This window comes from Drosophila subpulchrella, unplaced genomic scaffold (genome assembly GCF_014743375.2).
Source record: "Drosophila subpulchrella strain 33 F10 #4 breed RU33 unplaced genomic scaffold, RU_Dsub_v1.1 Primary Assembly Seq354, whole genome shotgun sequence".
In the NCBI taxonomy this organism is placed as follows: Eukaryota; Metazoa; Arthropoda; class Insecta; order Diptera; family Drosophilidae; genus Drosophila; species Drosophila subpulchrella.
In genome coordinates this window covers 10,909,294-10,921,500 of record NW_023665577.1, presented here as the reverse complement: position 1 = coordinate 10,921,500, position 12,207 = coordinate 10,909,294, and the positions used below count along the sequence as shown (strand labels likewise).

The following is a 12,207-nucleotide window of genomic DNA, read 5'->3' as shown; positions in this document are numbered from 1 at the left end:
AAAAGTATGCAATGATATATTTCAAATGCAAATTACAATCAAATCATTCAGAAATACAGCTATGCTTAATTTGTTGCATACTTAAAGGCAATTAAAAAAATTACATTTAAAACAGACTTCTAAACCCAAGTGATTTGTGTGGCACCCCCCCAGTATATTGGGATAATATTTTTTTAATACTTCCAAAATTTCTAGTAAGTTCTTACCTATCAGCATATCCGTGGCTGCCAGCGAGGCAATGAAGTAGTTGCTCGGCTGCCGGATATTCCTGTCCACGATAAAGGCTAAAAGCACCAGGATATTACCGCCCACCGTCAGAATGATGCAGATGGCCAGGCAAATGGCAATCAGTATCGTCTGCCACAGGGCAAATGGTGGTAGAACGGGTCCCAGGATCTCCGAGTCGGAATTGGATCCCGACATGGTGGAACCGCCATCCAAGGACTGATTTCTCAGGCCCAGCAAAAGGTTGGTATTGTTGACATCGAAGTTCCGGTACCATTGCAGCTGATCATTTACCGACCAGGAACTGAAGTCACTACTCTCGCCATAGATCTTCGCCGCCTCCAACAGACGCTTGCACTCTGTGTGGGTCAGGGCTCGTTTAAAGATGACGCTGCACAGCTTATCGCGCTCCTTTCTGAGGCTCCTAAAGATGGAAAATATATAATAAAACCTTTTAATAAGACTAAACAGAAATATTCATATTTTCTTCCTTTATTTTCTAAAAAGACGTTGTGACAAAGTTTTCTGCATTATACAGATATTACTACTTGCAAAAGGCGCCTTTATTCTATTAAGCCACTATTCTATTACTCACCAGTCGGTGATCCACTTGTTCTTGATGGTATAGATGGAGTCGCTGGAGTTGCCATTGAGGCCAGACAGCTCCTCCTCGCCTCCGCCCGCGGACTTGTTAAGCGACCGCATCTCTACCGCTCCGCCCTCTGCCCGCTCGTCCCGCTCCCCGTTCCTCCCCGCTCCCTGGTCTCCCCGACCTCTGCGGTCTTTATGGTAATTTCAAGTTGTTCCTCCTTAATGTGCTGTCGTCGACGGTTGTCCCGGAATGCTTACATTGCCTCCACGGAATGCCAGGACTTGTCTCCGGTCAGGTGCAGCATCTGCAAGAGGCAACAAAAGGAGCTCTTAGCCGTGGTCGGCACTTGGCGAAAATATTAAATTGCATTCAATTATATTAAAGTTTAATAGTATTCCTACTAAAGTAAGCTTTTATGAGACATGAGTTCTTGGAAATGGAAATAAATAATACCTATATTAAAAAAATTATTTTTATATATTTCATTGGTGTCTAAAAATATTATATATATTTATGAATTGAGTTTTAGTGGATGATAAGAAATTTTTATTAGTATTTTTCATACATTTTTATTGGCTGCATACTTTATAGATAATGTCAGCTTTAAGTCAGCGAATAAGAATATATTCTCTCATGAGATATGAAGTTTAAGTAATAATCATATTCAACAGTTTCTTAATGTTTTCAATTGCTATTAAATTAAAGGTCTTGTATACTGTATTAGTATTTTGAATTTTCTTTCTGTGTGGTCTTCGTGGCCGTCTTCGCTTCCGCCAAGTTTAAACTAATTTTGCAACCGTTAACTGGCGACCGGCGACTGGCGATGCAATTTGCTTGTGGCAGTTGCTTCCTGCCGCTGCTCTTGTCCTTCCTTTGTCCTGTTCCACTCTGTTATGTTGCCTCATTATGTTACGGCATGATTTGCTTATGGCTCTGCCACTTGAGCTTCGAGCGGCCTTCGCTCGGCGTCGCCCATCCTGTTTTTCCATCTCCTGGCTCTTTTTGAATTCAGTGATTTTCTTGACCTTTTAAAAGAAGGTACTAAGGGTACTCTATATTGACTGGCATTTGGTGAGGTGAAACATAAAACTCTACTGGCAAGAAAGGCTATTTTTGGTTTGACTTTTATAAACAGTAGGTAGTTATAGGAATACATAAAATAAGATGTGGGTATTGCAGAAAAAAAAGCTTAACATAATGTACAGCTGATGGTCAACTTCTTAAATTTTTTTTTTCAAATTGAACCAATAAAAATCCTTAATGACTTATACGAATTCATTAGGCCTATTAGAAGCTCAATAAATAAATTTATAATTTAGACCCTTAGTAAGATTGACCCCAATTTTTTTTAATTCATTTGAAACCCTATTTAGTTTGCTAACTTTTAAGCTAATATTTTAATCAAATCATTTTAAACATACTTTTTAATTTAGTTAAACTTTCTAAGCGTATGTCATAGTCGACCCTCAGAGCCTCTGGGTTATCTTGATGTTATTTAAAACTAAATGCTCGTATTCACGAGAAGGCAAAGTTTCTTCCGCTGAGGTCAGTCGGAGGCCAGAGGCTGCTCAACTTCTTGACTGTTGCATTTGGCCCAAGGAATCCACCAAAGTTGTCCTCGTTGTTTGTTATTTTTAGAGTGCCTGGACTGCGAGGAAGGATGGAGGAAACAAGGTGGAAGCATAAAGCGGCAGGGTGAAATTGAGTTTTCAACTTTTCAAATATAATTCCAAACAAATCGATAGGACAAACTTGTGGAGCGGCCTCTTTGGCAGGCAAATTCCACAAGGGACAATCGAGTTATCCGCTGTTGCATCCTTGCAAATGTTGCATCCTTGTTTCCTTGCAGCTCGGCACGTCCGCTGGCACTTTGATTGAGTGGAAATTGAATTAGTTGAGACAATTTGTTTTCATTTAATTTCCAAAACATTGCCACAGCTAAGATATCCTTCTAACCGAGTTAGTCGTAAGAAAGGCTGCTTCCTTAATCCGCCAACACATGCGACAATCCCCGGTTGACAGCTGTCAGACTGTGTCGCCCCCGCTTTTTGTCATCGGAAACCCGAAAGGGAACCTTCAACCAAACCCAAATCAAGGAGCTGTTCCCATTTCTATGCTAATTGAGGGCTATCCCCGGGAAGAGTGTGCGGGTTAAGCGCTTTGATTGCCTGAAGTTCTCGCCAGAAAGTGCTTAAATCTTTTAAATGGGTTGAGTCGCTATAAAAGGTTGCCAAGTGCCATTACAATTAGCAGGTTGTTGATTGTGGGATTAGAGGGTAAGAAGGTAATTTATAGAGCAAGTTATGAGAGTTATTCTTGGCAATAGTATATTTATTTTGTATATCTTGAATGTAATTGACTACTCCTTATTATTAGAAACTTATTCAGTTTATTTTTATAACCAGTTACTCTTATTGACAACCCTTATTCCCTTAAAACAAAGTGTTTTACTGACTTGTATTCGATAAGTGCTCTGTTATGTCCCTACGTCCCTGTCGGTTAAACTGCACTCCCCAACCGCGGTTTTCCCCAACTATGTCGTAATAACCTTTTACTAACTCCCAGTGGCACAGAAGCATTCTCGCCACACAACACGTGAAGTAATAATCCCGCTTAAGGACCTTAAGCCTTTGTCTAGTTGACCACACTGTTGAACGGCGCGTTTCCTGCTCATTTTCCTGGTCCCTTTCCATGGAAGTCCTGGAGTTCCAAGTTGACCACACAACAAAAACAGAAAGCTATAGAAAGCTGTAAGATCAAAGCGTTGATCTGGCGGGGTGGTGACTCCGTTACAGGTTCCGGTTGTCATGGCAACTTTAAGTTTTATACACTACGCGGAAAAATGTTTTAAATTTTGTTAACTTTTATTTAAAATGTGGGGGGAAATGCCTTAAAACAGAAGACACTTGTTGGTCTTAGTTATGTAAGCTATTCTGTTCAAATATGTACATTTAAAAAATATCTTTTTATCCCTTTATAAAGTACTGATTTGCTTATAACGAATAATAAATATTGGAATAATGGCCTATAATATACTCTCCCTACTTAAAACTAAAAGTGAAAGCACCGAAATAGGACTGTGAAATAAATATGCACAATATTTCTTTATAATTCCCAAGTTGTTGTTTTGGAAACATCAAGTATGGGATCACATAATAAAGTCGTACTTTTATGTTTGTATTCGTGTGTAGTACCTTTATTCCCTTTGTGAAAGTTAAAAAAATGAAATATTTTCAAACAAATTGTTCACAGTACAGTTTTCACAAGAGTTTCGTGGGGCTTCTATTGCATTCTGGCCTTTCATATCTCGCCTCTCCCTGCAGCGGACATAGCTCGGGCTTAAGTCGGAATCGAGGTTACCACACGAATGACACACGGTCTGGAGAGTGGGGGGCCTATAGGAAGTAGTGGGTTTTCAGTGGGGACTATAGCCGGGCCGTTAGCTTTGTTTGCACAACTCAAAGTTGTTGGCATTCTTGGCGTGCGCTCAGAAAATGAAATATGTAAGCAATGTGTTTGCCTGAATGGCTGGCAGGGCCCAAAGGATCCGGGGAAAAGGCAGGAGTGAAGGCAGCAGCAGCACCTTAAATCAGCAATTATGTCGCGCAGCTTTTGCCAGGTGCCAGGTGCAAAAGGGAGAGCAATAAAAAAGGGATTGAGATCCAAGTCGGTAGGATAACCCCCTTGTTAGATAAGATTTCGCTCCCTCTTGTTGCCATAATAACCCGCTTTTGCCTTTTGCCGCTTTCCAGCTTTTTTGCCATTTAATAAACTTATTAAATGTGTAAGCCAGCCGTTGTCCTTGCTGCCGTGCCTCGTCCTTTCTCGACTTTTATTCGGCAAGTAATGAAAACTAATTTAATCAAGACAACAAAAGGGCTGCGAAATTCATCAGGAAAGATAATGGAAGTCCCCAGATTTGATTGGCACTTGAACCGGTGCTTCGTTTCTCCTCTTTTTTTTTTTTGGGTTTTTGATCCTGTTTACCAGGCATGTGGGTCTCCAATCAGGATTTGGCGTGGTCTTGCGTTAATTGCCTGCACAATGCCCCATGCAATGTCGGTTAGCGGCTTCCAATCATGCGGTAATATTGGCATCCCCAAGAGCTTTGAAGGCTGCATCCATAATCCCGCCAACCGAAAGGTACGATGATGATGCTGGTTTGGCATTCTGGAGCGTCAAAAACTGTCAACGGCCATGGCGTTCTTTTGTGAACCAAAAACCCCTGGCCGCAGATTATGATTTTGACAGCATTCTCTTGCCGGAATGACGGTAGAAAGGGGAGGGGTTGGGGGAAATGGAAAAAGGAGGGGGGCCTTACGGCCAGGGAAAACCGGTCTCTGTGCCGCATAATCAACTTGTGCAAGTGCGCCCGGCAAGTTTTAATTACAAAACGTTCAGGCTCTTTACTCTACATCCACAGCCACTTCCATTTCAAGCTCTTTTCTCGCTTCTGTTTAATTCATCTCGCTCCTGGGGTCTAGATTAACATTCTTCTTTTTTCTTCCCAGGGCCGCCTTTTGTTGACTCCCTGGAAACTACTTGGCACGCGCATTTTAATCAAAGTAAAATTTTAAATAAATATTAGAGACGCACAACGTGATGAATAATTTCGGGCTGCCACCCTGTCAATTGTCTGCCTCGCATGGGCAACTTCAATTTCAGCTACGTCAGCCCGCGAATTGTAGGGTGCACAGTAAAAAAACTATGGCACATTCACAAAAAAAATGGTTTTAAATATGGAAATGATTAAAGTATTATAAAACAGGTATGAACGGTTTTTAACACCTAATTGAGATTTGAAAAACTATTTTTTATTATAAGGTTTTTTTCTGCATGTTAAACTAAAAGAAGGTTTTCAATTTTAAAAATAAAATGACATTTTTTAGATTTTTGTTTAGTAAGCCTGATATATTAAATCAAGGTGTAAGATTACGAGTTCTTAAAGAAGTTTCTTAAATTTGAGTTTATATAAATGCTTTTAAATACTTCAAATAAATTTTTACACAATTTTTTCTTAACATTCTGTTAAACCAGAGATGGTATCCATGTCATGTAAAAAGTGTTTGTTTTATCCCCATGTTGTATATCTTTTTTTCCACGTGTGTTTGTAAGGATCTGAGATGTTGGTGGTTAGGTGGGTGGCTGTGTGGTTGTGTGGCACCGTGTCGAGTCGGTGGCTGCATCCGACTTGTCCTTGACACGTTTGCTGCATGCCAAATGAAGGTTGGCTCGCTTCCTTGCCGCGAGTGGCGAAAAAAACGCTTTCTGAGACAGCCAAAGACCGCAAATCGTTTTCGGAGACTGTTGCGCGTTTACTTTGCTCGCTCGCACACTCACACGGTGACACACTTACAATTCCTCATGAACATTTCACTCACACACCCACAAACACCCACACAAGTAAAGGCATGCACATGCAAATTTAACGAGCGCCAATGGCAAAAATTGCGCCCCAGGCCACTTAGCGTTGTCTTTTGTGGCATGAAACACACACATGCTCTGGCATATATTCATATGTACATGTCGACATCCTCGTTTATTGCTATGCAATCTGTTGTTGCTTTTATATCCGGCAGCCAGATAGCGAAGGCATAAAAAAAACCCCCCCGGGCACCATAACAAAATGGTAAGCGACACTTGGTACGAGCAGGCTGAAGTGCTCGGATGACGCTGCCGGCAAGCAAGAAGGTGCCACAGCGTAAAATCTGCGGCTTAGAGGAGAAGGATTTTCAAGATTCATGCCACTGATCGATTAAACAGCGTAAACAAACGCGATTGCACGCTTAGCTGCTTTGAGTGAGAAGCGCGGAGAAGGGCTTAAGTCAAGGCAAGGGTAATGTATGGTGCCCTGACCTAGAGTTATCCTGCTTTACTAAATTTTAATAAAAAAGTTAATAATAAAATAAAATTGTAAAATCCAATTATCTCTCAAGATCATTTTGCTTTGTAGATGATAAGCCCTTCAAACATATTCTGTTCAACCACATAGCACAGAGAATTCCCACACAATACCCTTCTCAATCTGCGCTTCCTTTCATTTCAACAACCCGGTGCTCCTGTCATTGCAATATGTTTTTATGATTATGACAATGATAATACCGTAATCGCTGTTGCCGCCTTCTGGCTTAATGCAACAACTGCAAAATGCGTTTGGGCGCCACTTGCAGCAAATTGCCCCACGCACACACAAGAACTATGAGCACAAACGATTCAAGCTGAAAATTGCTTGGCACAGTTTGTCGCATTTTTCGTCCTTGTTCCTGCTCCTGCTCCTGGTCTGTCAGTTCTGCCGGTCCTGCCTGCTATTGCCGCCTGCCCGCCCTGTCATTTAGAGCTCATTTCAGGCGAAAAACGAAACGGAATGTAAACAAAAGGCAGTGGCAACTGTGGCAGCAGGGCGGCAAAGGACGCAGCCACTTCCGTGTCGCAGCAACCATAAAATGACAGAGCAACTGCCTCCTTCTACACTGCACAAAAATGTGGCACGAATTTTGGGCGTTTTCTAGGTCAACCAGATTTTTTGTAATTGGCTGCTTAGATATTTAATATAACTTTTTAAATAATAGTGCAATGATGATTAATGATTACTTTGTACTTATTTTTTAGTCGAGTTAGATCAAATTAAAATTAAGAGATAAATGTCGGGTTACTTATTTTGTAATTTTCTTAATAAAACAACATGTCATTATTTCAGAATGTCCCACAAAAATATCGTTCTATAATAATTATTAATATTTGGCCTGAACATTTTTTACTTTTAAATTAGGAGCAATTCGTTTTAGAATTAGTTAATAAGAAAACGGAAACAATTCAAGGAAATAAACTAATATAAAGGGTTATGTATATTTTAAGAAGTCTCGGTAGAAAATACAACTCGCGTCCAAAATTCAAAATAAAAAAGAGTAATACCTTGAATAAGTTCGCAAAATTGGAACAAAATTTCTGAAACTGCATTTTATAAAGAATGGAAGTATTTATTTACCCTTTTATTAATTTTTTCGAGTGCACAGCCTCTTGCGAGTGCTCCGCTCTTTCTCTGTTTCATTCCCCTAATGAGCTTGATGCGTTTTTGATGATGCTGTTGGCTCCTGCCGCCATCCTGGTGACTGCCATCCTGCGCTGCCTGTCGCACTAATTGAATGTTTTACCTCTTGGCCAACGCTACGTATGCGCAATGTGCAGCCTGCCCAGTTTGAAATTTGACTTTTATGAGGCGCTTTCGGAATACACAATTACCGTGTCGAATTTATTAATGCCATTTATCATGTCGCCCAGAATGCAAAGCGTAGAGGTAACCTCTTTGTCCCGGGCCCAGTCTTTCATGGCTTGTCAGTGGCTTTAATTATGCTGAGGCTGCCGATGTCCTGCTGGGATCCTGCCATCCCGGCCGAGACGTGCTCATATTTTATGCCTTTATAAGCAGTATTTGTGTCGGTGGCCCCCATCCACTTGGTCTTGGACTTGAAGGGTGGGGTGTGTTGTGTGTGGCGGGACAATTAAAATCTAGGGCTTTCAAATTAAGTAAGGCAACCCTTTTCACTACATATAAGGGGTGGGAAAGGTGTCAGTGTGCAACCTTTTAATCATGGAGACACATAATTTGTTTAATTTATTTTAAAGTAGTTGACATAAACAGTGTTAATTCGGAATTGCCAAATTTTAAATTTCTTTAATGGTTCTGTAATGGTTTTAAGATTATAAGGCAGCGTTTTTATTTTTCTAATATTATTTAAATTCATTGTAATATTTTTTGTACAATTTTTACCCCTTTTTTATACGCACAATTTACTAATCATCATACAATTCTCGCCACATTTAATTACACAGACATTAATAGTAGGCTCAACATTGCCCTAAGCCATGGGTTTATGTTTCTTTTGTGGCTTGTTGGAATTAACACTGGGTCTTTGTTAATCGATAAGCACTCAGTTAACAGGTCTTAAAGGCTTACCCGCGGCACAAAATTTTGCGTGTAGCTGCCCCTCCACAACTACGCCCCCGAATTTTCCGACGAACCACAACCCCCACTTTCCCAGCCGCAAAAGGACACTCTCCAGTGGCGAACAGCTGAGGCGTAAATTGATTCAGTGAGCTTAATTGTGCTGACATTTTCATGTGGCAGCGATCGATCAATCGATGCGAATGTGTTTGCATGGCACGCAACTGCAGCCTAAGTTGGTTTAAGCCACACCCCCACCCATTTGCCATTCAGTAAGCCTAATTTATGCCGTTGCATGGGTCGGGAATTGAATATGACAACTTTATAGAGTTTAGTTTATTATAATCGCATAAAATATTGTGACGTGCTGGGGCGGTTGAAACGAGCATAGGGATTTTCCCGAGCCTTCAACTCCCGAAGGTTCCTGACTGGCTGCTTAGCTGGCTGACTGGTTGCTCCATTGTTGTGCGGCTCATGCATCTTTCATGGGGTCATGTTAATGTGCTGGTCCTGCTCCCGGCCTGCCTGGCTATGATTTTACCACCCATCCTCTTCATTCCGCCCTTAGGTCCTCGCCAAAGTTTATGCAACAGATTTATGAATGCCTAGCTACGTGGCTGAATTAGGCAGCTGAGGGCTTTCTCAGACCAAGGAACATTGGTTCCTTCCTCGGCGAAAGTTCGCGAGGTAATAAGATACACTCGGGGAAGCTATAAACTCAGAAAACAAACTGATTAAAATGGCATATCACATGTTGTATTTTTAATTGAAACAGTCCTTGAATATTTTTATCAATATAATATTTCAAATTAAATTTCTTTGAAATCATTTATAAAGCTTCCTAAAAGTATGCTGTGAAAAACATCCCATTGGACTTGCCTATTAAAAATATATTGTTGCATACTCTTGAGCACCTTTTAAAATTTAAAAAATCTAGAGATTTCAAGGAACCTTTGCCAAATTTAATTTCTAAAATCATTTGGAGGTACTATAATTTTTATGAGTGCAACAGGAATTAGCATTTCCTGGCTTATGAATATAAAAATCCTTCAGCATTTGCGAACTTGGCTTCTGGACGCTTGAAAGTTTTCTTTTAATTGTCAAGCCAACTAACCGTTGTCTTTCCAACTCCTTCGCCAGAGACCTTAGGTCATCTTGGGCTGGAAAGTTGTGCCTTTTGTTAATTAAGTGCAACCCAATCTGCTGCAGACATAACTCGTTCATTTGGCTGAATCGTTTGCAGCAGCTGTTGCCTCCTCCTTGGTTGGTTGTTAATTGCCGCACTATGTAGTCATGACAAATGTGTTGCCACCGCCCCTTTCCCTGAAGTTTTCCACGCTTTTCCACTTTTCCAATCCCTGCAGATCGTAGTCAACTCCTCCATTGTGTTAATAATTGCTCCATTGTTTGTTTTGACACGCCCAATATTTGTTTATTGGCTGGTAATTGGCAATGCAATTGGTTTAATTACAATTGTAATGCTTTCAACTAAATTATTTACAATTAACAGCTGTCGAGTGGCTGTAATTGCCTCCCGGATTAATGCAAATCCTCTAAAAGATTTCCCCTGGCAAATAGCAAATGCTAAATCCGTTTATAAATATTTAATGCGCAATTTATAGCTGGAGGATATTCGGCCACCACTGCCCCCCTTTCCCTTTTGCAATCCTCTTGTGTAAGTTGTTTTTCATGTTTCTGCTGCGCTCTACATTGCTGTAATTTTTTGTCGGTTTTTCCAACTCCTCGGTTTTTTTGTTTGACTTTTCAATTTCAGCCACGCCAAGCTATCTGCGATTTTACTGGGAAATTTTTTCAGCATTCGCTGTAATTCCGATACGGCTGCCAACGGCTGTAGCAAAACCCTTTCACTTAGCGGAATGCGGATCGTTAATGGATTTTTCCGGTATTGATATGTTTAAGGAATTTTTATTATTTTTAATTGAATTTCAGTTTTAATTTTTCTTTGGAAAATTCCATTAAGTATTCATTTAATGGCACAACAATTTCCATTTGTTTTAACTGAAAACAGTAAAATATGCAATCGTGCCCGTGCATTCTTGTGACTTTGCATTGCAATGCAATATTTTTCAGGCACACAAATGCATAACTTAAGCAAGGAAAAGAAAGCAAAAGCATTCGGAAATAGTGGAAATGGTTTTTTAATTAAAAAAATCTTTTAGCCGCCAACAGCTGTCAAAACAGGCGAAACAGTCTGCCCCAGAACGAATAATGAATGCCCTAGCAAACAATAACTACCAAAGAAATGCGATAAAATATATATACACATTAAATACCTTAAAGACCATCGGCCATAAATTGTTTTTGCAGCTTCCCAGCACTTGTTTGTGTTTTTGCCAAAACGCTGTCAACGCATTACGTAATTATGGATGTATCAAATTATGAAAAATGTGCTCGGCATTCGCCAAGTTACGTGTTGGGGCAACATTTTATGGCTGTCGCGGCATAGCCGTCCTTTGCCGCAGCGAATTATGTGACAAAAACGCTTCAGTAAACAGCAGACGTACAAATAGATGGGGAAAATGCCACAGAGAGACAACAGAAACGCGGACCCCGCCATGACAACCAACAGGAACTTGGACGAGACGGGGGCGGAAAAGGATACACCCGGGAAAATGATTAGATCTAAAAAACAGTTATATATCAGGAGCATGATTTATGACTCTCTTGCAATCTATTACAATTTATAATAACTTAATTCCATATACCAATACGAAATACCAATACCAAATACAAATATTCCAACGCTTTAAGGTTCCCCCATTTGTTAAATGTCTATTCAATACAGATTTCCAATAATTCCAAAAAACATATTTAGAAATCTATAAGCACGCAATGCAATTTTAATGAGTATTATTTTGTATCTTTTCACCTCATTAACCTATACGTTTCTTGATTCTAACATTAGTTAGCCAGATACCTAAAGTTAAAGTAATAGAGTTGTTTTTTCCCAACAATAAGTAACTTCAAGAGGTTTACCCCTTTTTTTGAGTGTACTTGTTAACTGGGTAACTGGAGAATCTTTCCCAGGGCTGACACGTGAGTCCCAGTCCCCTGTTTTCAGTCCCAGTGCATCGTTAAAGATTTATTTAGAATTTCCAGCGGGCACCATAAACCGCAGCGTGTAATTATCCATATATGTAGTGGCTACCCCCCTCTCTTTCTGTCAGCCATCTGGCTGTCTCTTTCTCTTTGCTCTGTCAGCATAGCATACTTTTATGGTAATAATTTCAGTTGTGGCATTAAATCAGCGGAAACGGAAATGTAAAAACGTGTTGCCAGGAAGTCATATTTCAGCTTAGACAAACGAGATACACGAATGGCCACAAAGAGAGAAAGAGAAAGAGAAAGAGAGGGGTATGGAGATACAGATAGAGAGGGGTGATGAAGCGTGAGATAGAGCCACATGCAACACTGTTGTCAGTTGTTG

The 12,207-nt window shown here is 40.3% G+C and overlaps 1 protein-coding gene across 2 annotated transcripts in view; it reads right to left on the bottom strand.

Annotated features, from left to right (window-relative positions):
• LOC119560810 (probable muscarinic acetylcholine receptor gar-1) overlaps window positions 1-12,207 on the bottom strand; it is a 30,912-nt gene that overhangs the window by 3,930 nt on the left and 14,775 nt on the right. For both annotated transcript variants that reach the window (XM_037874447.1, XM_037874446.1), the window contains exons 2-3: window positions 821-1,121; window positions 207-649 (exon numbers count right to left, since the gene is read on the bottom strand). In XM_037874447.1, coding sequence (XP_037730375.1) covers window positions 207-649; window positions 821-930 — 553 coding nt within the window. In that variant the 5' untranslated portion in view covers window positions 931-1,121. The remainder of the gene's footprint in view (window positions 1-206; window positions 650-820; window positions 1,122-12,207) is intronic.